This window comes from Carcharodon carcharias, chromosome 6, assembly GCF_017639515.1.
Source record: "Carcharodon carcharias isolate sCarCar2 chromosome 6, sCarCar2.pri, whole genome shotgun sequence".
Classification (NCBI taxonomy): domain Eukaryota; kingdom Metazoa; phylum Chordata; class Chondrichthyes; order Lamniformes; family Lamnidae; genus Carcharodon; species Carcharodon carcharias.
Window position 1 is genome coordinate 52,712,513 of NC_054472.1, and position 24,642 is coordinate 52,737,154.

General features: G+C 44.6%; 1 protein-coding gene across 2 annotated transcripts in view; it reads right to left on the reverse strand.

Moving 5' to 3' along the window:
* Window positions 1–24,642, reverse strand: part of sugct (succinyl-CoA:glutarate-CoA transferase) — a 607,005-nt gene that overhangs the window by 242,090 nt on the left and 340,273 nt on the right. The window contains exon 13 of one of the 2 annotated variants that reach the window (XM_041188973.1): window positions 20,983–21,014. The exons of the other annotated variant lie outside the window; for it this stretch is intronic. Coding sequence (XP_041044907.1) covers window positions 21,000–21,014 — 15 coding nt within the window. The 3' untranslated portion in view covers window positions 20,983–20,999. Of the gene's footprint in view, window positions 1–20,982; window positions 21,015–24,642 lie in introns of those variants that run through there. 2 annotated transcript variants of the gene reach the window in all.

Here is a 24,642-nt window from a genome sequence, read left to right on the forward strand (position 1 = left end):
GATCAAGAGTTCAAATCTCACAATGGCAAACTATGAAACAATGTAACTTCATCTGAAACAGATGGAAACAGGTTTACTCAAAAAGAGTATCAAGAGTTCAAATCTCACAATGGCAAACTATGGAACAATGTAACTTCATCTGAAACAGATGGAAACAGGTTTACTCAAAAGAGTATCAAGAGTTCAAATCTCACAATGGCAAATTATGAAACAATGTAATCAAGAGTTCAAATCTCACAATGTCAAAACTATCAAGAGTTCAAATCTCACAATGGCAAACTATGAAACAATGTAACTTCATCTGAATAGGAACAGATGGAAACGTGTTTGTAGTCGAAAGAGTTACATTAACTGGGGTTTCACTTGTGCTCCTATATGTAGTGGCAGATGTTTCTCCCCCTCTCCCCTCCCCAGGGAGGAATTTATTTAAAAGAAAGATATAAATTAAAAAAACAAAAAAATCATGGCCAATCCTTCTCAGGGTGGGTGTGGCTCAGGCCCGAAGGCCAGCTTACCATCACCTGTGGCCGGGCCCTCGAGGGCAAATGTGGAGGCGGTTTTGTCACCGGTGGCAGGGCCTCCTAAAAAGACCTATATGTAGCGGCAGACTGAAACTGTGGACGTTAGGTTTGGAGGTCCATGTTTGTAATGTGCATCGCTGTAAATAAAACCTTATGAGTGTGTAGAGATTAGGCTCCAGTTCTATTCTTTACCACCTGGCTACCTGAAATAGAACAAGAAGCACACACATCGCGGACCCCATTGTCAAGAATTAGGTGGCTCCATAGTGCCAAAAATCGGGTGCTAAACAGTCTAATTTAGCCCTAAGTCAGCAATGGGAGGCTTTCAAAGAAAAGATAACATGGATACTGACTAACCATTTCCCAACAGAGGGAAAGGAAGGAAACCCAAAACTAGGTCCCCTTTGATGATTAAAGATTTAGGGCAGAGTTTTCTGGCCTCATTGGCATCCGACGTCATGGCGGGCTTGAGCAGACAATAGGGCGAAAAGGCCAAAAATTGGTTTCATGAAGTTGTGAAACCAGTTTGTGATTGTCCACTCCACCTGCCAATGGTGGGCCATGTTTCCCACCACTAGACATCGGGAACTTCATTTTAATACATTTGCATCTAATTATAAACCCTGCTCACTGGAATCTCCCCTCACACTAGATCATCCAGGCACGTTGGCGTGATTGCATGCCGACGTGCTTTGCAACAGCATTCAAAAGGCGCGCACCTGGCGAGCTGAACTTCGAAGGGAACTCGGAGGTGAGTGCACACTAGCACTGCGCAGTGCTTGCAAAGGTCACTTGTTCGATTTCAAGGGAGAGGTGCAGCGCATTCAGGCAAGGGCAGAGGCAAGCCACTTTTTCCCGGCTGGCTAACAGGGTGGTGCCGAGGCAAGGGTTGCACTGTGGTTGGGGCGAGTTGTAGAGGGCAAGGCAGCATGTTCTGCTGATAGTGCACAAGCACATGTGGTGGGGGGTTTGGGGGGAGCGGTCATGCATTAGGGAAAACTTGTATAAAGTGAGCATTCTTCCGCAGCTGAGACAGTTCAGGCGCAGCCACGTTGACATGCTTGGAGTTGGGCATTTAGCTTATCTGCCCACTCAAGCAATGCAGAGGCATGAAAGTGCCACCAAATGCTCCAGAACTTTGCACCCCTCGGGCACAGACTGCAAACTAATGAGCATTTTAGTGGACTGCAGAACAAATGGACAACTGGGCAAGTTGTACAATCTCCATGCTAAAGCTGGCCATGGAACAGTCACTGGTGGAGGTGCTCACAGCCCCTTGCAATATCTTCATTCAGGTTTGGACCACTCTTCCCCATAGTTCAAGCTAACAGTGCAGCCTTGCAGTGTGGGTTAGGAGAATGCCTCCGCCTGAGCTGAGAGCACAGCATGGGCGAAGTTGTCGCCAATTAGTCAGCTGGGATGGGGAGAAGGTGGGCAGGGTTTTGGGCAGCCATGCAGCACAACTTTTTAAAAATTCATTCATGGGGTGTGGGCTTCGCTGGCTAGGCCAGCATTTATTACTCATCCCTAGTTGCCCTTGAGAAGGTGGTGGTGAGCTGCCTTCTTGAACCGCTGCAGTCCATGTGTTGTTGTGCTGTTAGGAAAGGAGTTCTAGGATTTTGACCCAGTGACAGTGAAGGAATGGCGACATATTTCCAAGTCAAGATGGTGAGTGACTTGGAGAGGAAATTCCAGACGGTGGTATTCTCATTTATCTGCTGCCCTTGTCCTTCTAGATGGTAGTGGTCGTGGGTTTGGAAGGTGCTGTCGAAGGAGCCTTGGTGAATTCCTGCAGTGCATCTTGTAGATGGCACACACTGCTGCTACTGTGCGTCGATGGTGGAGGGAGTGAAGGTTTGTGGATGTGGTGCCAATCAAGTGGGCTGCTTTGTCCTGGATGGCGTCAAGCTTCTTGAGTGTTGTGGCCATCCAGGTGGTGACGAGCACTCTCTAGTATGTGTTAAGGAGCCTTGAGATGGAGCCGGACCTGCACACGTAACCATGAGACATCCCTAGGAGCCACATGCTAACCCACAGGTCTCTCCTTTTCATCCTGCAGGAGGAATTCATCAGGAGCATGGAACCTGGTGACCTACCTGTATGCCTCAAGGCTTACAGGTAGCGTACACAAAGGAGAAAAGGGAGACGGAGGTGCCTGGCTGGGCAGAGGGAGGAGCAGCACCATCAAGAAGAAAGAGTGGCTGGGGCTCCTGAGTATGATGCTGAATAGCCACATCGAACCTTTGCGGGTTGGTGCCTAGCTAGACCTAAGGTCTATAAACACCGCCTATCATTTCTGCAGAAGACCAGAAGACAAAGACTGTGCATGTCCACGGGCCTGGTCAGTCACATCTGCCACCTGCTGCAGGATTTGGCGCCATGGGGACATGGCGGGCATCCACTGCCAGTGGTCATGAAAGTGACCATGGCGCTCAATTTCTATGCCAGTAGCTACTTTAAGGGCTCCACAGCTGACCTCTGTGGGATCTCGCAAGCCTCCACACACAAGTGCATCCAGGAAGTCAAGGACGCCATATTCACAAAGGCACAAAACTTTATGCATTTCGGCCGGGATCAGGAAAGCCAGGAAGCAAGAGCACTGGATTTGCACAGATCTTAGCTTTCCCACAGGTATAGGGTGCCATTGAGTTAGATCTCTGTGGCAACAAGCAGTCAATTATGTCAACTGCAAATGCGTCCACTTGCTGAATTTTCAGCTAATACAACCACCACAAACGCATCCTGCAGTTCTGCGCACGGTTCCCAGGGAGTGTCCATGACTGCTACGTTTTCAGTAGGTCTCAAATCCCTGACATATTCCAGGGTCCACAGAGGCTACAGGGTTGGCTCCTCGGGAACAAAGGCTAATGGTGCCCGTGCGGCAGCCTCAGAGAGCAGCAGAGAGAAGGTACAGTGAGGTTCATTCTGCAACTCGCACTTTGGTGGAGCAAACCATTGAGATGTTGAAAATAAGGTTCCAGTGCATGGATCGGTCTGGTGGAGCCCTGCAATATAGTCCACAGAAAGTGACAAGCATCATCATCACCTGCTGCACCCTTCACAACCTGGCGCTGCAATGGGGGAGGAGCTGGCTGTGGAGGAGATGGAGAAGCTGCATGACTCCTCCAATCAGGAGGATGTCGACGGGGATGAGAGTGATGATAACCTTGAAGGTGAAGATGACAACAATGAGGCCATCACATTGTCCAGACGAGGCAGACACACTTGGTAGGTCCACGTAGCTGCTAGATTTGTGGAGGGTGATGACGACATGCAGTGAAGAGACACCATAGATCCTCACATTGCATCTGTGAATGTTTGATTCCTGTCTGGCTGATGGCAGCGCACATACCCACTATGATAAGGCTCCTGTCATGGAGATGCAGCGGTTGCCCTTAATCCTTACATTCCAAGAGGACCATTATGTCTTGCAGTGCGGGCACTCCACAGATCCTCAAATAGCTTATGTGAATGTCTGACTCTTGTCTGGTTGATGGCACCTCACTTGGGCTCTGTGAACAGGGTCATATCAAGGAGAAGCAGCGGGGAAACGTTACCTTCTCCTGATCCTATGGCATCCTGTGTGTGCTGAACCCTTCAGGATCACACTGTCACCGGACTTGGATGCTGATGATATGGGTAGCCAGCCACACCTCAAAGACACTGAGAGCACACAGAGAAAATGATGGAACTCTTTGCCACTGGCCCAGGACATTTTGGCAGCAATGATAAGCCCCATTGAGGTGCAGGTATCACTAATGTATCCAGTGACAGTGAAGCTGATTAGTGTGCTGGGAAGAGGCCCTGGATTGAGACACCTGCCTTTATCTTGTGCAGGAACCAAGGTTTCACATCTGTGTGACACGAACACTACTCATCAGAACAAGGAGCCATAGGCAAGGACACATTCTTTGGAGTTTATTCTCAATATGAATATTGTGTGCAAGTGATTAACAACCATGCCAAGGCTGTGCAACTACGTCTTCTTAACCTCCTAACTCTGCCGCCAAGTCTTGGTGCTCCTCAGGCATCCACAGCAGAGGTGGAGGCAGCTTGCTAACTGCAACACCCTGTCTGAGATAACTTTGGCGGGCGTCCTCTGGAGGGCCGAGGCCTGGAGCTGGAGCTGGAGCTACAGGAAGAGAGGATTCGGATGGGCCAGACACTCCAGAGTAATCTGGGTGGATGGCCCCGGGGTATGCACCTGCTGATTCTCTTCCCTATGGGTGCCCGACGCCCCTTGGCTGACTTCTTGAGGAGAAGGCAAAGCTGGAGTGGGAGTGAGATTGAGCTGCCTGCACCCCTCTCACATTGACACTGTTGGAGACCAACTATGACATCAGCGATGGAGTTCAGTCCGTGCAGTAATGCAGGACCCATATCCTGGATCAAGGTCTCCATGGAGGCCACCATCCTGCCAGTGTTGACCTTGGGGCATTGGCATGCCGGCGCAATCACCTCAGACTGAAGACGGTCAGACTCCTCCATCATGCCTTGCAATCTGAGGAGTGCAGCGAACATCCCTTCCTGATATTTCCAAGCTTGCCTTTGAAGCTCCAGCAACAGAGGTATGACTGAGTCCAGAGGCTCCTCAACTGACTCGGACTCAGCTGATTTCTGGCCTCCAGCAGTTCCTCAAGTGCCAGACACCTGGGAAGACAGTGCGATGTGCTCACCAAATTGTGACTCTGAGGCAACTCTAGAGCAAGGTCCCATTGAGGTGCGTGTCTCTGCACTGGTGGAGGGTGTGGGTGAGCGCTGTGACGGGTCTTCAATTAGGATGTCATCAGATTCTTCTTCTGAGGTAGCTTCGGAGCTTGGCTCGAGGACCTGAGTCATTGACCCTCCTCGGCTGCTTCCCAGATATGCCTGTAAAAGCAAGGAGAGATAATTAGTGCATGGCAGGGACTGTGGAAGAGGAGAACTGACTCACAGCATGGTTGTCTGATGGATGTTGCACTGCTGGATCATCACTTGGTTGAGTACTGCCAACTTCACCTTCAGCACAGGAATGGTCCAGATCGTCACCAGCCAGCTGGCTGGCTCTATTTTCAAAGTCTGTGAGGAGCTTGATGTCAAGCATTCCTCCTCTAGTCTGCGACCTCTCCCTTTTGTTGTGTGCCAGTTTGTCCTGCAGGAATACAAATGGAGAGAGTGTCAGCAGGACGCCTGCCAGGCCAAATAATAATGATGCGTGGCATGTGTGGGTGGTGAGTGGTACCATGGATGGGATGAGGACACGTGTGAAGGACAGGTTAAGGTGTGTGCGAGAGAGTGAATGGCTTGAACAGGCAGTGAGTGAGATCCCTGTGGATGTGTGATGGGCATGAGAGTATGTGAGTTGAGAGTGATGAGAAGAGTGGCTTACCTTCATCTTTCATTCATCTTTTTTCGGCACTGGGTGGCTGTCCTCTTTTGCAGGACATTGGTGCTGCCCACCCCTGCCACGACCTCCCATGCTGGATTGGGTGACCTTGCTTGCCGGTCTTCGCCCAGAACAGGAGTAGAAGACTTTGCGGCGGGCCTCCACCGCGTCTAATAGACGCTCGAGGGAGGCATCGCTAAATTTGGCGGCAGTATGCTTCCTCCCTTTGGGAGCCAGCAATTCCCAGCTGCTTCCTATTCCTTGAAGAGTTCTAGCTCTGTGTAGGGGTGGCCTTTAAATATGACGCCTGGTTTACCTGAGGTGACGGCAGGGCAGTTGAGTCAGAGGCGACCCCGCCAGCAACCCAGTGTGTTTCCTGGGAATGCATAATTAATGAGGCTGGACGTGCAGGGAATGGGATGATAGAGCATGAAAAGCCGCCATATCAGACAGCAGGTAAAATGTCCTTTTTCCCGCCGGCTACTGCAATTAGTGCAAATCTGGGACGAATCCGCCCATAGAAATTAAAATGAAACAGAGAAAGTGCATTTTATAAATGTCAAGATCATAATGCTGGGGAGAACAAAGCTGGATACAGAAAATGAATAGCAGAACTGAAAAGTGAAATTAGAGGGGCAAACAGTATATAAGAATAGATTGGGGGAAACATGAAATTGAAACTAATGTCTTTTAAAAACATAAAAAGGGTAAAAGAATAGTCAAACGAAGGCAGAAGCCAATTGGGATCAAAATGGAGTTCTTGTGGAGGTAGAGGTACTGAATGAGTATTTGCATTTGTCTTTGCAGAAGAAGAGGATGCTGCCATTGTCAAACAAAGTAAAGGAAGTTGAGAAATTGGATTGCATAAAAATAGATAAAAGGTTGGCAACACTGAAAGCAGAAAGTGCACTCAGTGCAGACAGGGTGCACCCTCAGTTGATGAGGGAAGCAAGGGTGGAAATAGCAGAGATTTTGGCCATGACCCTTCAATCCTCCGTAGATACTGGAATGGTGCCAGAGAATGGAGGGTTGAAAATGTTACAATCTTGTTCAAAAAAGGGAAGAATGATAACAAAGCCAGTTAGCCTAATGTCAGTGGTGGGGAAACTCTTACAAAGCAATAATCCAGGATAAAATCATTTGGCATTTGGAAATTATGGGTTCATCAATGACAGCCAGCACAGATTTGTTAAAGGTAAATTGTGTTCAATTAATTATTTTGAGTTCTTTTATGAAGTAATGGGGAGGGTTAAAGAAGGTAGTGTAACTGATGTTGTATACACAGACCGTCAAAAGGCTTTTAATAAAGTGCCACATAATAGACCTTTTAGCTAATTGGAAGTCATGTGATTAAAGAGGCTGTGTCAGAATGGATATAAAGTTGGTTAAGGGACTGAAAGCAGAGAATAGTGGTAAGGGTATTTTTTTAGTCTGGAAGGAACTTTACAGTGGTTTTCCTCAAAGGTTGGTATTAGGACTACTGCTCTGTGCGATATAGAGGATAGAGGAGTAACTTTCAAAGTTAGCCATGAGACAAAACTCAAAAAGGTAATAAACAGTCAGACGAAGACAGTTGCAGTCTTCAGGACGACAGACAAAATGGGGAAATGTGCAGATACATCACTGATGAAACTTAACACAGATAAATGGAAAGCAAAGAATCCGAGAAGGAAGAATGCGGAGAGACAATATAAGCTAAATTTTCAATGTTAAAGTGGGTGCTTTACAGAAATTTTTAAAGATGGCAGGACAAGTAGATAAGTGGGTGTACCGTGGTTTTCCCCAATACGCGTCATGTGGCAACATGGCCTGTCTGTGGCTGGTTTAATACCAAGTGGGCCTCAATTGGTGGTGGGGCAGTAAGGCTGCCTATGTGCCTTTCTACCACAGACTTAATCGGGATCAAGTGGAAGGTTATGGGGTCCCCACCCATCATCATCCTGCCTGACTAAATGTCCCCCCCCCCGTCCCAGAGGGCAGGCATAAAGTACCGCACATTATTTTAATTACATAGTTTGCCTGTTGCTTGCAGTTCAGGGAAGCTTGCTTCCCAAATAAGCAAACAAATCTACATGGGAATGCTTGACAATCTACTGTATAAAGTAGGGGCACAGATAAAAGTATAAAACAAATCTGAAAGGACACAATGTCAACAGACATGCTATGGGCCCTGATAATATTCTGGCAATAGTATTGAAGACTTGTGCTCCAGAACTTTCCGCACCCCTAGCCAAGTTGTTCCAGTACAGCTACAACACAGGCACCTACTCGGCAATGTGGAAAATTGCCCAGATATGTCCACAAAAAGCAGGACAAATCCAACCCAACCAACTACTGCCCCCTCAGTTTACTCTCGATCATCAGTAAAGTGATGGAAGGGGTCATTAACAGTGCTATCAAGTGGTACTTACTTAGCAATAACCTGCTCACGGACACTCTGCTTGGGTTCCTGACCTCATTACAGCCTTGGCTCAAACATGGACAAAAGAGCTGACCTTCAGCGGTGAGGTGAGAGTGATTGCCCTTGACGTCAAGGCAGCATTTGAATGACTGTGACACCTAGGAGCCCTAGCAAAGCTGGAGTCAAAGGGAATCAGGGGGAAACTCTCTACTGGTTGGAGTCATACCTAGCACAAAGGAAGTTGGTTGTGGTTGTTGGGGGTCAATCATCCCAGTCCCAGGACATCACTCCAGGAGTTTCTCAGGGTAGTGTCCTAGGCCCAACCATCTTCAGCTGCTTCATCAATGACCTTTCTTCTATCATAAAATCTGAAGTGGGGATGTTCACTGATGATTGCATGATGTTCAGCACCGTTCGCAACTCCTCAGGTACCAAAGCAGCCCATGTCCAAATGCAGCAAAACCTGAAAAATATCCAGGCTTAGGCTGAAAAATGAAAAGTAACATTCACACCACACAAGTGCCAGGAAATGAAGATCTCCAACAAGAGAGAATCTAACCAACACCCCTTGGCATTCAATGGCATTACCATCGCTGAATCCCCCACTATCAACATCTGGGGGTTACCACTGACTAGAAACTGAACTGGACTAGCTGTATAAATACTGTGACTACGAGAACAGGTCACAGGCTAGGAATCTTGCAGTGGATAACTCACCTCCTGTCTCGCCAAAGCCTGTCTACCATCTACAAGACACACTCAGAGTGTGATGGAATACTTTCCACTAGATGGGATGAGTGCAGATCCAACAACATTCAGAAACTTGACACCATCCAGGACAAAGTAGCCTACTTGATTGACACGCCATCAACAAAAATTCACTGCATCACTGACGCACAGTAGCAACAGTGTGTATCATCTACAAGATGCACTGCAAGAACTCACCAAGGCTCCTTAGGCAGCACATTCCAAACCCAGGACCACTACCGTCTAGAAGGACAAGCGCAGCAGACACATGGGAACATCACCAGCTGGAAGTTTCCCTCAAAGCCACTCACCATCCTGACTTGGAAACATATCACCATTCCTTCAGTGGGTCAAAATTCTGGAACTCCCTCCCTAACAGCACTGTGGGTGTACCTATGCCACATGGACTGCAGTGGTTCAAGAAGGCAGCTCATTACCACCTTCTCAAGGGCAATTAGGGATGGGCAATAAATACTGGCCTAGCCAATGACGGCCACGTCCCATGAATTAATTTTTTTAAAAGACAGATATAATGTCGGTCCGGCAGCTACTGTGGAGAGAGAAACAAAGTTAATGTTTTGAGTCTGTATGACTCCTCTTCAGAGCTCTAAATGTTAATTCTGTCTCTCTGTCCACACATGCTGCCAGACCTGCTGTGTTTTTCCAGTATTTTCTGTTTTTATGTAAGATTTCCAACATCCACAGTATTTTGCTTTTAACAAATCCAATGTCATTCAATATCAGCAAATCCAGCTGGCTATCTGTTGCGGCTCAACAATTTCTGCACCTGCAATTCGCAGGAACGGAAGGTCATTTTTACTGGTATTTTCTAGTCTTAAATAAAGACCCTGTAGAATTATTATTTCATCCATTAGTAACTAAATTGTTACTAATTTTGCAAAAATAATCAACTCCTTTACTAGTCTAATGAGCTATGTACATAATGCTGCTTTACACATTACACTGCAGAAATAGTTATAATTCCACTAAGTTGGCTTTCTAGATATCTAAAAACTAGTTGGTTCAATGATTCAATTTTAAAGGCACAGCAGGAATTCTCATTAACATAACTTGTATGTAAAACAGTTGGCTGAAGAGTGACATCATGTCAAAAGACAATGAGTGAATGCTAGCGTCCTGGAGGCAATAACACAGTTCACAGATTCATGCTAGGCAAATTTTCAAGGCATCTATTTTGACAGTAGGTCAATTAAGAAAGAAATTAACTACAGTAACCTTGGGCATAGCAAATGTTTACCTCTTGCATGTACTCATTCTAAACAAAAAAGTAATCTAAAAGTCCTTAAAAAGGTTAAAATAAATGTGCTGTACTGCCATTCTTGCATACAAAAAGCTTTGTTGCATGGAACTTAAGATTAGACCTTATTACTGTTCCCACTTTGATGGTATATGCTGCTCCCATTAGAATTGTCAACCTTACAGGATTATTCCAGAGTTTCCAGGAATTAAAAATTAATTTCCTGAACATTGCTGTGAGAAAATCAAGAAGAAAATAATAGAACCAATTAAAGAAAATTGTGTTTATTTTTCCTTTTCTTTGAATACTTCTTTTCATTAAAGCTATTAACTTATTGAAGTTAAAAAGGCTGTTTGACCAACAGCTAAAAATCATTCTATTGAATAAAGCCCATTTGCCATGGAAAAGGCGTTTCAGATAACCAAAGGCAGGATCATAGGGGTGGGTTGATCGGAGGAGGGCAGTCATAAGACATAACCTCCAGAGTTGGCAGTGCTAATGTTTGAGAAGCAATTATATGACTCTTTACAACAAGCAAAACATTAAATTCAACAGGGGCATCACAATTAGGAAGTCAATCTGGATGGCTTGAGTAATTGGAGATAATTGTCCTACAAATTTGAAAAAATAAGGAGGAAATGACATATTGGAAGTTTGGATGTGTGTTACAACCTAACCTTCACAATGGTGAGAAAATGATGATGGACAGGGGTCACACTCGAATGTTGTCCTTCTGATGGGTGAAACATGCACTGAGAGGGAATTCAAAAAACTAGCAACATTAGGTCTTCTTCATTGATGGGACAAGTTTCGAACTCCACAGCCAGCATCAAATAATTTGTGTGTGCTTTTGTTATCTGATCATACAATATCCTTATTGTTGCTAAACATTTCATACTGTGATTACATTGTAAAAGCATAGTAAGCACTGGTGGCCAATCAGTGTCTCTAAACACCATTGACCAAAATTCAGATGCCTCACTTGGTAGTCGAAGCGCAGTGGAGCTAAGTCCCCATTTATTTATGTGCCAAGACACAAGCACAATCTGAATTACAGAGAAGGGATACATCCAGAAGGCCAGGGTGGCCACCACCTGCAAGTAGACTTCAGTGCTGCTTATTCCTGTCAGCCTTCATGAGATCATGTAGTTCACAGCTGGCCCACTGGAGCTGCCCATGACCCTTTTAGGCCACAGAACAAAATACTTAGAAAAGAACAAGCACCACTCCTCCACCACTCCCCACCTCCCCGAAGCAATTTTAGTAATAGTAAGAAGCTGGTGACCCTAAGCAATGAGAAAAGTTATTTTTCTTCATCTACTTTCTATTATACTTGATACAATTATAACTTTATAATATAAAATCAATTCAAATGTTTTATGAATAACTATAGTAAATATGAAGCTATGGTAACTACGGATTAATTACTGACAACCACTGAGGTATTAATAAGGCATGCAATAGTTAAAATATAATTCACAGGATGGGGACCCCTTTGACTGACAAAATAGCTAAGCTATCAAAAGCCATTTTGCAGTAGAGCAGACAAGGGGTGGGATTGTCCAGCCCTACTTGCCACCAAGATTGTCTGGTCCACGGAAAGTCAGTGGACTTTTGGCTGGGCTGCTGAAACTCCCAGGGTGGGTCCTGCCACGACGGGGCTGGAAAATCCAACCGTTGAATGGCCTAATGTACACTCAAGGTTAAAACATAAATTTCTTGCACCAATGAGGAGAGGGTAAAGGTAGGTGCTCTCTCACTGAAGACATCAACAGTTACATAGAGCTCAACTTTTGTTAAGTAATCAAAAATCTTTGTAGTTTCTTTATAATCTAATTCCTTATATCTATACTTAATAAGCAAAAGCAAAACCCCATTAAAATCCTGAGCTTTAACAACATTGCTACTGTTTTATCAGACTCTCCTGTGTCTGAGAGACTCGCTTGAGCAATCATGGCAAAAGGTCACATGAGGTAGCCTGAATTCTCAATTCACATTTAGTGGTGAAAAAAAAAGCTGGCAGCATTTTCCAATCTGCACTAATGGGCATGACAGACCTTAATAAAACTTAAAATCTTTATTTCAGGTTGTCCCTCATTAGATCATGCAGTTTTCTCATATAAAAACAGTTCAGCAGTCTTTGAATAGCTAGGCCTGTCTGTATGTGTAGACTTCTTAAAGGTGAGCTCTGCTTTTTAATTTCAGTGGAAAGATTTTAGTTGCTTTGTGTCTATGTTGTCTTATCTGAAAGTTTCCTGCTATGATTCATTTCTGCAGCTACTAAGACTTCTTTGCATTTCAAGGCATTTTATGCCAGCTATGTGTCTGACAACCATTCTGTTCCCAGCTGATACTTTGCTCGGAGCATACAAATTGAGCAGGATATGAATTCTTTGGTAAGTCCACATGGCATCCTGGATTTGGAGAAATCAGAACCATTCTTAAACTGAGAAGAAAGGTGCCACGTTCCTACATTAATAGACCAGAGAGTTCTTCTTGGGCATATCAAGGAAGACGTATCTTTGGCAACCCCACTACATAAAGCAGCATAAACATACCTATGTATTCACTAGAAGGCTAACATTAAGACAAATTCTATCATAGGCTCAACCCATTGATGTAAAGGCCACTTTTGAATTAACTAGTACTGGATGCATCCCAGCTATGACTGAAGACATTTGCCAAAGGGTAACACTAGGGGTCAGTGCTGTGAATGTTGTAGATGGTGATAACACTGATCACTACTGTGTATAGTGCAGATAATTGTAAGTGGAGTCACTACTGTGAATGGTTCAGATTTTTAATTGGTGCAGCATGGGTTTCATATGGAAAGGCATGGTCGCAGGAAGCATTGGCAGGATTGGGTGGAAATTGATGAGTGTGTTGAAAGTAAAGGAGAACTAATCTTAAGACAGCTGCTGTACTCAGTTGCTATCTCAATTCATTGAGGGCTGTGATTTAGTGATAAATGATTGATTGGGATTATGGTTTTGAGACTCTGGCCCAGATTTCGCTTCTGATGCAGGTGCGCAGAGATGGGAGAAACCTTGGGAGAATCAATCCCTGATAGCTAGATTTTTGTTCCAGGATGGGCAATTGTGTGCTGGAGTTGGGCCTGCCATCCCTGGGAACAATTTGGAGGCAGCGTAGGGGCTACCGAGCAGCGAGGCGGGTTGTTTAAAAATCCCACCTTGGTGGTCTGGGACTGTGTCCCAGTTTCAATAAAATTAGTTAGGCCCTCTAGCCCTTACACTCCCACCCACTCCCCATGTCCCATCAATGCCAATTTATGCCCTCAATCACCATCAACGGCCCTTCATATCCAACATGCCCCTCTACACACCCTCCATGGCCCCTTTTCGCCTCTATGCTAACTTATGCCAACCCATGACCCCCATCCACCACCTTCACCCTTACACACACCCAGAATCCACCAGGGGCAGATCTCAGGAGCCATGCTGAGATTAAATAAAATAAAGTTCTAAGTATCTATTATAGATTTCACTATATTAAAAAAACTAATTGATAAAAGCCCATTCAATACATTGAATCCCTTCAAGTACTCAATTCCTTATAAAAACAAACATTTGTATTCATAGCCCCATATCAAAGACAGCTAATTCCTTAATAACTTCTTGGAGTTGTCAATCAAACTGAATTTATAGACCACCCGCTGTGATAATGATAGACTGTGGAAGCAGTGAAGCAGTAATAATGCAATGATGATAACCCTTAGGGTTATGTCAACAAACAGTTATTGAAATTACAAGCACAGATTCTTTTCAACTGAGTTACACAGCAGGCTGTTTTTTCCACAAAATTTAAAAGGGAGGGGATTTAAATAACTTGATAGCTTGACAGTTCCACAGACCTTATCCACCTTTCACACACATGCATGTCTACTCTTAAAAATTGTAAATCACACAATGCGGAAAACATTTTTCGCTCCAGGAAAAATAGAGTCTGTTTGAACTCTGCAATGAGTTCAAATGGCCCTGCTGGGTTTGGGTTTCCTATAATTGTGAATCACACCATACCCCCTTTCCCCTACCACCGAAAATAGGATCTGTCAGAAATGAGGATAGGACTTCCGGATTTAGGGTCCTAGTGCCATTTTGGCTAAAGCGAGTCTCCATGATTCAGCAAAAATCCAGACCCCTGTTTTAAAAATGAGAAGCTGATTATGGGTGCTGTTGTAGCTGCATTTTATTAGAGCAAAACGGCTCTTATCAAAGTCAAAAATCTAGACGTGCTTGCAGCCTTCGACACAGTTAACCACACCATCATCCTCCAACACTTCTTCACTGTCATCCAGCTGGGTGGGACTGCTCTCGCCTGGCTCCATTCTTACCAATCTGATTGTAGCCAGAGTATCTCTTGTAATAGCTTCTCTTCCCACTCCAGCGGTATTACCACTAGTGTCTCCCAAGGATCCATCCTTGGCTCCCTCCTTTTTCACATCTATATGTTGTCCCTTGGCGCATTGTTCAAAAGCAGAACATTAGTTTTCTTATTTACGCTGAGGACACCCAGCTCTACTTCACCATCACCTCTCTCAACTCCTGCACTATTGCTAAATAACCTGACTGCTTATCCAACATCCAATACTGGATGTGGAGAAATTTTATTCAATTAAACACTGAAAAGGTTGAAGCTATTATTTTCAGTCCTATTCTAAACTCCATTCCCTAGCTACTGACTCTATTCCTCTCCCTGGCAACTGACTAAAACTAAACCAATCTATTTGTAGCAAAAACAGAATTACCTGGAAAAACTCAGCAGGTCTGGCAGCATCGGCGGAGAAGAAAAGAGTTGACGTTTCAAGTCCTCATGACATTTCAACAGAACTGAGTGAATATTAGGAGAGGGGTGAAATATAAGCTGGTTTAAGGTGTGTGGGGGGTGGGGGGGGGGGTGGAGAGAAGTGGGGGAGGGGGGTGGTGTGGTTGTAGGGACAAGCAAGCAGTGATAGGAGCAGATAATCTAAAGATGTCACAGACAAAAGAACAAAGAGGTGTTGAAGGTGGTGATATTATCTAAACAAATGTGCTAATTAAGAACGGATGGCAGGGCACTCAAGGTACAGCTCTAGTAGGGGTGGGGTGGAAAGACTAGCAGGGCATAAAAGATTTAAAAATAATGGAAATAGGTGGGAAAAAAAAATCTATATAAATTATTGGAAAAAACAAAAAGGGGGAAACAGAAAGGGGGTGGGGATGGAGGAGGCAGTTCAAGATCTAAAGTTGTTGAATTCAATATTCAGTCCGGAAGGCTATAAAGTGCCTAGTCGGAAGATGAGGTACTGTTCCTCCAGTTTGTGTTGGGCTTCACTGGAACAATGCAGCAAACCAAGGACAGATATGTGGGCAAGAGAGCAGGCTGGAGTGTTAAAATGGCAAGCGACAGGGAAGTTTGGGTCATTCTTGCGGACAGACTGCAGGTGTTCGTTTGGTCTCTCCAATGTGGAGGAGACCGCATTGGGAGCAACGAATGCAGTAGACTAAGTTGGGCGAAATGCAAGTGAAATGCTGCTTCACTTGAAAGGAATGTTTGGGCCCTTAGACAGCAAGGAGAGAGGAAGTGAAGGGGCAGGTGTTGCATCTTTTGTGTGGGCATGGGGAGGTGCCATAGGTGCGGGTTGAGGAGTAGGGGGTGATGGAGGAGTGGACCAGGGTGTCCCGGAGGGAATGATCCCTACGGAATGCCGCCGGGGGGGTGAAGGGAAGATGTGTTTGGTGGTGGCATCATGCTGGAGTTGCTGGAGTTTCTTCCCTTCACCCCACCCCCGGCGGCATTCCGTAGGGATCGTTCCCTCCGGGACACCCTGGTCCACTCCTCCATCACCCCCTACCCCTCAAATCCCACCTATGGCACCTCCCCATGCCCACGCAAAAGATGCAACACCTGCCCCTTCACTTCCTCTTTCCTCACCAAACCAAGGGCCCAAACACTCCTTTCAAGTGAAGCAGCATTTCACTTGCATTTCCCCCAACTTAGTCTACTGCATTCGTTGCTCCCAATGCGGTCTCCTCTACATTGGAGAGACCAAACGTAAACTGGGCGACCGCTTTGCAGAACACCTGCGGTCTGTCCGCAAGAATGACCCAAACTTCCCTGTCGCTTGCCATTTTAACACTCCACCCTGCTCTCTTGCCCACATGTCTGTCCTTGGCTTGCTGCATTGTTCCAGTGAAGCCAACGCAAACTGGAGGAACAGCACCTCATCTTCCGACTAGGTGCTTTACAGCCTTCTGGACTGAATATTGAATTCAACAACTTTAGATCTTGAACTCCCTCCTCCAACTCCACCCCCTTTCCCTTCCTTCCCCTTTCCTTTTGTTTTTTTCCAATAATTTATATAGATTTTTCTTTTCCCACCTATTTCCATTATTTTTAAATCTTTTATGCCCTGCTAGTCTTGCCGCCCCACCTCCACTAGAGCTGTACCTTGAGTGCCCTGCCATCCATTCTTAATTAGCACATTCGTTTAGATAATATCACCACCGTCAACATCTCTTTGTTCTTTTGCTGTGATATCTTTTGATTATCTGCTCCTATCACTGCTTGCTTGTCCCTACAACCACACCACCACCCCCCCCAACCTTAAACCAGCTTATATTTCACCCCTCTCCTAATATTCACTCAGTTCTGTTGAAGGGTCATGAGGACTCGAAATGTCAACTCTTTTCTTCTCCGCCGATGCTGCCAGACCTGCGGAGTTTTTCCAGGTAATTCTGTTTTTGTTTTGGATTTCCAGCATCCGCGGTTTTTTGTTTTTATCAGTCTATTTGTAGTCTTGGTGTCACATATGACCTCGAGATCAGCTACTGACCACATATTCACACTATCAAAATGACCGCCCATTTCCACCTCCATGACAACTTCACTTTTCAGCTCATCTATTCCTGAAACCCTCGCCCATTCTTATGTTATTTCTAGATTTGACTATTCTAATTTACTCTTAGCTGCCATAAACAAATGATTTGCTACTCGTCTGACATTGCACCAAGTCCTGTTCACCCATCCCTCCTGCACTCACTGACCTATGTTGGTCCCCAGTCAATCAACCTCTTGATTTTAAAATTCTCATCCTCATGTTCAAATCCCTCCATGGCCTCACACCTCCTCATCTCTACATTCTCCTCCTCCCCACAACTCTCCCTGACATCTGTGCTTCTCTAAGTCTGGCCTCTTATGCATCTCCATTTTTAATTACTCCTTCAGTTGCCTAGGATCTAAGTTCTGAAATCCCCTCTGCATGCCTCTCCACCTCACTTTCTTCCTCTGAGGCGCTCTTTAAAACCTACCTCTTTTACTAAGTCTTTGGTCATCTGACCTAATATCCTTATATTTTGTTTACGTGCCTGTGTAGTGCTTTGGGTTTTATTGCATTAAATGCGTTACATAACTTATTATCGAAAACCAGAAGGAAGAGAAGCACCAGCAGACAGGACTTCCTGAAGTAGGCATTCCAGGTGGACAGCAGAGAACGCAGCAACAGAGCACCCATGAACACAGAAGACTTGGCCCATTAATAAGTTTACAGATAAAGGCCTGTCTGAGAGGCAACGCTCTAGGAGGCTCTGATTGTCAGGGCAGGTTGTGGTCAGCCTCTTCAGCCTGCTGCAGAGGAGCATTTCGTGCCTGCTAGACCCGACATGCCATGTCAGAGAAAGTGACTATTACCTTTAACTTTTGCTCCTCTGCATTCTTCCAGGCTGTCACAGGGGATATATGGAGGGTATTAAACAGCCAGCTTAAATGTATCAGCTGGCTTTTCACAAGAGCAGGGTGTCATAGACTGCATACCCATTAGGACATTCTCCTACCAGCCAGGAGCTTTTGTGAACCATAAGAGTTTCCACTCCATCAAGATTCAATTCATCAACACCACAAGAAAAGGTTCATGCAGGCATGTGCCTGAAAGATGCCAATTTGCATTCATATTATATTCATATTAATATGCCCACTATGTTTAATCCTGGGACCAACATTAAGGGTAGTCACTATCAAGATGAGTCCAAAGAAGTTATAATGAAACTTTAAAAAGCACTCTTGCACCTTCAACTGGAGCATTGTATTCAATTCTGTGCACTACAATTTAGAGAGGATGTGAAAGCTTTAGAGGGGGTGCAAAAAAGATTTATGAGAATGGTTCTCAGGATGAGGAACTTCAGTTATGTGGATAGATTGGAGAAGCTGGGGTTGTTCTCCTTCGAGAAGAGAAGATTGAGAGGGGAATTGATAGAGATATTCAAAATCATGAGGAGTCTGGACACAATAGCACAGTAGATAAAGAGGAGCCACTACCATTGGCGGAAGGGTCGAGAGCCAGAGGACACCTATTTAAGGCAATTGGCAACAGAAGCAAGGGCGACATGAGAAAAAACCTTTCTATGCAGGAATGGTTATAATCTGGAATGATTGCCTGAGAGTCTGGTGGACACAGGTTCAATCACGGGTTTCAAAAGATAATTTGATAAGCAACTGAAGATAAAAACAATTGCAGGGCTGCGGAAAGGGCAGGAGAGTGGAACTAGATGAGTTGCTCTTGCAAAGAGACAGTACAGACATGATGGGCCAAAAAGTCTTCTTCAGTGCTGTGACGATTTTATGTTTCCTCCTCTGAAGACACAATAGGCTCTGTTCGTACCATGGCTTATGATACAGCTAGGGAACAACAAAAAGCTGTTGCGGTGCAAGGTGGTTTATATTTTTGATTCCACAGAGGAAACTGGCAATTAAGAAAACTACAGTGTGTTGGATGCTTTGTATTTACCCAGCAGAGCTTGGAATTCAGTGACTCTCAACTGCATTGGAGCAGCTTTAGAAACTGCAAATCCGTTTCTAGTGAGGAAAACAATGAGGCAGTTGAAGTTAAGAAGATGGTTGATGGGATTCCTGGTGGTTTGAGTGAAGCACAGTTTAATCTATTTGTTTTGATGATGACCTTGACATCAATGGAGAGATGACTGATGCGGAAAATAGTTCTTCTCTGAAAGACTTGGCAGATAGGCTGTAGAGGATGTAAATGAAGTTGCCCTAGAGCTGGAACTCTGTTCCATGGCAATTCGTTGAGCAAGAGATAGGGAAATACCTGATGAATTTTATGCTCTGAAAGGGAAAGTGTGGAAGTTGATGGCTTCTGATTGCTAGCAAAAAAGATTACATTCATTTTAGGATAAAGCAAAAACTTTTCAAATGTGAGCACTTTTCTTCAATGCCTCAGACCTATCTGATTGTCAGGCAAGCCTGTAAATGGGCAAGCAGTAGACCCACCTATTTTGAGCAGAGGCCCACTTAATTATCAGGGCCCTAACACTGGATGTAAGAAGGGTGTGCAAGAACCTCACACACTGTTCAATTGCAACAGGCAAATAACAGCTTGAACAACAGATTTTAAGGGAATTGCTGCGGCTGCTTAAGAAAGAGTCCAGAATTTTTGGAACAAAAGTTTTTCTGAGACCAGGAACAGGAGGAGAAGTGGCTCCACAAAAATACTGTGGCCTGGGCCAAACAGCCTGTCTTTATGCTGAAACTTCTATGGTTTATGTATTTGTAAATGTCTCCTGTAAAAACATATATTTGAAAGGCTTCTTTACACCATCCTTTTTGTCCCCAGCTGATGATTGGAACGCTGGAGTAGACATAGTCGGGTGTTCTGTGTGTCGCTCAAGTGCTCCACTTCCTACCACTGTTATAAGGTTCTTCTTTATTTATATGTTTGAATCTATAAGTACACAAATTTTTCTTTCATCTCTTTGGCATATTTTTGATTCTGGTGGGCTTTTGAAGTGGCTTGTATGAAGCCAATTAAGATAATTTCTGCACCAAATGAACAAAATTATGTTTTAAATTGTCAAAACTAACAAGAGTTTCTCAGGAAAACATCCTGGACTGGTTTTGGTTAGGAAGTTTCACCCGGAATTGGCCTAACCACAAACTGAATGTCAGAACATATTAACTCATTCACTTCGTATCGCCATGGTGATGAAACTTGCCCACTTCCATTCTTAGCAGTTGAAATGAAGAGCATCTGGTGCCTATCTGTGGTCACAGGTTTCAACTGGAACTGTGCCAAGTGGAGTGTTAAAAGTTAATGAAGCAAAATTATCTTTTGTATATCAAATCATTTTTGAGTAAAATACTTTCAGATTGATTTTTTTTGATTCTATATGGCAAAACATCATGGGTAAATTACTTTTTACTACAGCAAATTCACAAAATGCTAGGCACTCAGCAGATGCTTTCTACAAAGCTATAAAAAGTACGTTGTACATAACTGCACTATGACAATAAGAGGTTTCAGTGGAACTTTTTAATTTACTAACTTTATCTCCAAGTACAGCACCAGGCATAAAAATGTTACTCTTGTCAAGTCATTTGGACCGAACTTACCACAGGTAGTGGGGTACCACCAAATTTGAAGAGCAGATTTGTCTTGATTCAGAGTGTCACCATTTTTGATCATCATAGGGAATTAATAAAATGATCACTGTATCCTAGTATCTCCTTGAGGACACTGGAGACAACAAGAAGTTGAAGAAATACAACAGCAGGCTTTGAGCACTACAGCCCAGTGCATCCAGCACTGCAAAAACTATACAGCTTTTCATTTTCAAATGCCATAAGGGAGTCCATCTGATTGTAAAGTCCAAACTAATAGATGAGTTGTCATTGAAATCAGGGTGTCCACTGCTACCTTCTTCACTTCAGGAAAGTCTGGAAGTTTTGATAATAAAATATACATTTAGGTAATATGATATGTATCATAATCACTTGCAATGTAAGTAGATCTATGTAACTTGAGTTTTCTCTGTGTGCATTCACATGCAAGTGTTGGCTGGTGCTCCGGACCCAACTTTTGTTTCATTGCTTTCCTTTTGCTTTTCTCTTTGCCCCTCACTTTGCCCTCTACCGTCTAAATTCTCCCTGTTCAAGAACTCTGCTGTCTCCTTTTCGTTCAGTACTCTTTGACCCTCTCCTCTCCTGTCGCTGTCCCAGGCTTGGCTCCCTCTTAGATATATTTGTACAACTTCCCTCTGTGCTTTTCTTGGCAGGCTCTGAAAGGCCCACTGAAGACCCTCATTGACACCTCCCTACAGGCACAACCCTAACTGCGCCATCGTATATTCTCACCAACCCAAGATACTTGCTGAGGGCTAATCTTGTCAATTTCCTCTCAATCCAACTTACCCCTCTGAGTGCTGACCCCATGGACTCTGCCAGTGGATGGCTTTAATCATTCCTCTCTGTATGCCCCTCCAGAATACTTTTTCTATACCTTCTGCCACTTGCCTCGTCATCTATGAAATCATTGTGGATGATTTCATCAACATCATGGCCTTGATGGAAATCTGGTTGAGGGGTGATGGCATTCCCCCTAGATGAGTCCTCCCTGCTTGGCTATATCTTTCCCCATTTGCCCTACCCAGTGTGTACAGTGGCAGTGTAACTCTTATCTCCAAATCTGGGTCAGTTCCCCTACTGCTCTGGCACTTTCTCGTCTTTTAAGTATCTCACCTTGTTGCATCACTCTTCCCTCTCAGGTAAACGTTTCATTCTCATCTGCTCACCAAGTACTAAGTTTTCTCACTGAGACACCTTCAATTCTTTCCTTCTTCAGTCTCTGCATCGAGCGACTTCTCACCCTCAGTGATTTCAACCTTCATCTCAATTCATCATGTTTTCTGTCCTCCGAGTCCACGGTCCTTCAATTATCCTTTAGCCCCTTCCTCCATATAAACTTCCCAATCCACATTCATATTATAATAATGATCTTGCCATCTCATTACTCCCATTGTCAAAGATAAGGACATCTAAGAACAGTTCTTTGCATCGCTTTTTACCCATATTCACTTTCACCCTTCCAATCCTACTGCCTCCTATACCAGCCGCTGGAAAAGAACTCTCACAATTCACTTACACTGGTATTTTCAAAATCCCAACTACCTAGCATTTGACCCTCCATTCATCATAATGTTTCTGCAACTACTGATTTGCTAAACCACACCTTCACCTTTGATGCCCTCATCCTCATTAAAACCATTCCTCTCACACCTTGTTGGTCATTTCCCTGGTATGGCCCCCATCTCTGCTCCCTAAAGTCCAAGGGATGCAGATTTGAACGGATATGGTGAACAACTGGTTTAGCCATTCACCGCCAGATATGACTGGACCATATAAACTATGGGTTTTGTTCTCCTCTGTCAAAACTGCTCACGGCTCCAAGATTGTCTTGGAATGCAAAGATAACCATTGCTTCTTTTCTCTATGGCAAAACATATTCTTAAGCACCTCTTCTCTGTTTCCTTTACTCACACCTACCACAACAAGTGCAAGGAGCTCATAGCCTTCCTTGTTGCTAAGGCAGAGACCAGCCGATCTCCTTTTTTCAACCCACCGGGCCCAAATTCCTGCCCTAGCCCTGAACTTGCACTTTTCTCCAGTTTTTCTCTTATCTCCCCTAATGCCCTCTCTAAATTCATCTTGCTGTAGCACCCAGCCCTATTTCCACTGAAATGCTGGCCACCCAGCTTTCCCCCTGACCCCCATGTTAGCTGATAATGCAGTCAATATCTCTCTCCTCAAGAAATACAACCCACTGTCTTTGCAAACTACTGTCCCATCTCCAACCTCCCTTTCCTCTCTAACGTCCTTAAATGTGTTGTTGCATCCCAAATCAGTGCTCAAATTTCCAAGAACTCCATGTTTGAATCTCATTAATCATGTTTCCACCCCTGCTATAATATGAAATGGCTCTGCATGAACATCACAAATAGCATACTATGTGATTGTAACAAAGGTAAATTATCCCTCCTTGTCCCTCTTGACCTGTGTGCATCCCTTGACACAACTGACTACACCACCCTCCTCCAACATCTCACCATTATCATCCAGCTGGTTGGGACTGCACTTGCCTGGTTCTATTCTTATCTATCTGGCCATAGAAATGGTTTCTCTTCCTGGTTCCGCACTGTTACCTCTGATGTCCCCAAGGATCTATCCTTCCTATTTCTCATCTACAACATTATTTGAAAACACAGGATCAATTTGCACCTGTACGCTAGTGGCATCCAGTTCAACTTCACCTCTTTTAAACTCTTCACTCTCTAAATTGTCAACCTTCATATCCGACATTGAGCAGAAATTTTCTCCAACTAAACTTCTGTAACCATCAATGTGAGATCCTCATGGTATGTTGCCTGCCTCCCTGGTGCCAGGATCACAGAGAGGGAATATTCTGCAGGGTGCAGGGAGTGAGCCAGAAAGTTGGTACACATTGCTACCAACGACATAGAAAGAGCAGGTATTGAAGTCCTAAGGTCAGACTTACAAGAGCAAGGGAGCAAGTTAAAAAGGAGGATCTTGGAGGTAGAAATCTCTTCATTACTCCCAGTGCTACATGCCAGTAAGAGTTGAAATAGGAAAATAGATAGGATCAATGTGCGCTTAAGGCATAGTGCAGAAGGGAGGGCATCACATTCTTGTGGCACTGGGACCAGTTCTGGGGCAGGCAGCAGTTTTCAAAAGGGACATGTGAAATCTCGACAGGACTGGGCCCAATGTGCTCGCGAGGAGCTTTACTAGTGTCTTTGTTGAGGATTTAAAGTAACTAGGCAGGGGGATGGGCACCAGCATATCGAAACAGAAAAGATAAATAAGGTGCATAAAGGAGTGAGAATAATGGAAGTAGTTTCATATTAGATAGGGGCAAACAAAGGAGGGCTATGTGGAAATACAAAGAAAGGTTTACAATGCATGAATGTAAATGCAATCGATATTACAGATACAAAGGACAGAATCTTCTGGTCCCCCCAGCATTGGGAATCGCAACAAGCGGGGCACTTAATTTGGTAGGAGGCAAAATATCTGTTTCCCAATAGCAGGATAAAATATTTGAACTTTGCTCTCCCGACTTTCAGGGTGGGTCGCGTTTCCCAAAGAACGAGGGAAGTTCCTTGCACATGACTCTCATCACCCTGGTCAAAGAGCATTGTCTCCATGCGCCATCATGTATGAATGGGAGGAACAACCATTTCTGGTCCTCCAGGACGTCCTTCACCTGGGAGGGGCGGGATGGGGATACCATATCTAGATGGAGGCCAGGCAAAGGGCTTAGTACAGGCCTGCTGGCTTTGAGATGGAGGGAAACCTGCAAAGGCCATGTTCACTTAATGCATCACTTCAAGTTATTCACACATCCACTGAGGCACAATGATGGTTGCAGGAAACCTTGCCTTGGTAAAGGCTCTCATCCAGATGAGGAGGAGGAGGGGGGCCCATCGCTGGTTGGCAAAGGACCAGGAGGAGCAAGGGCCTGAGCATCAAGAGGCAGTGGGGCCTCAAG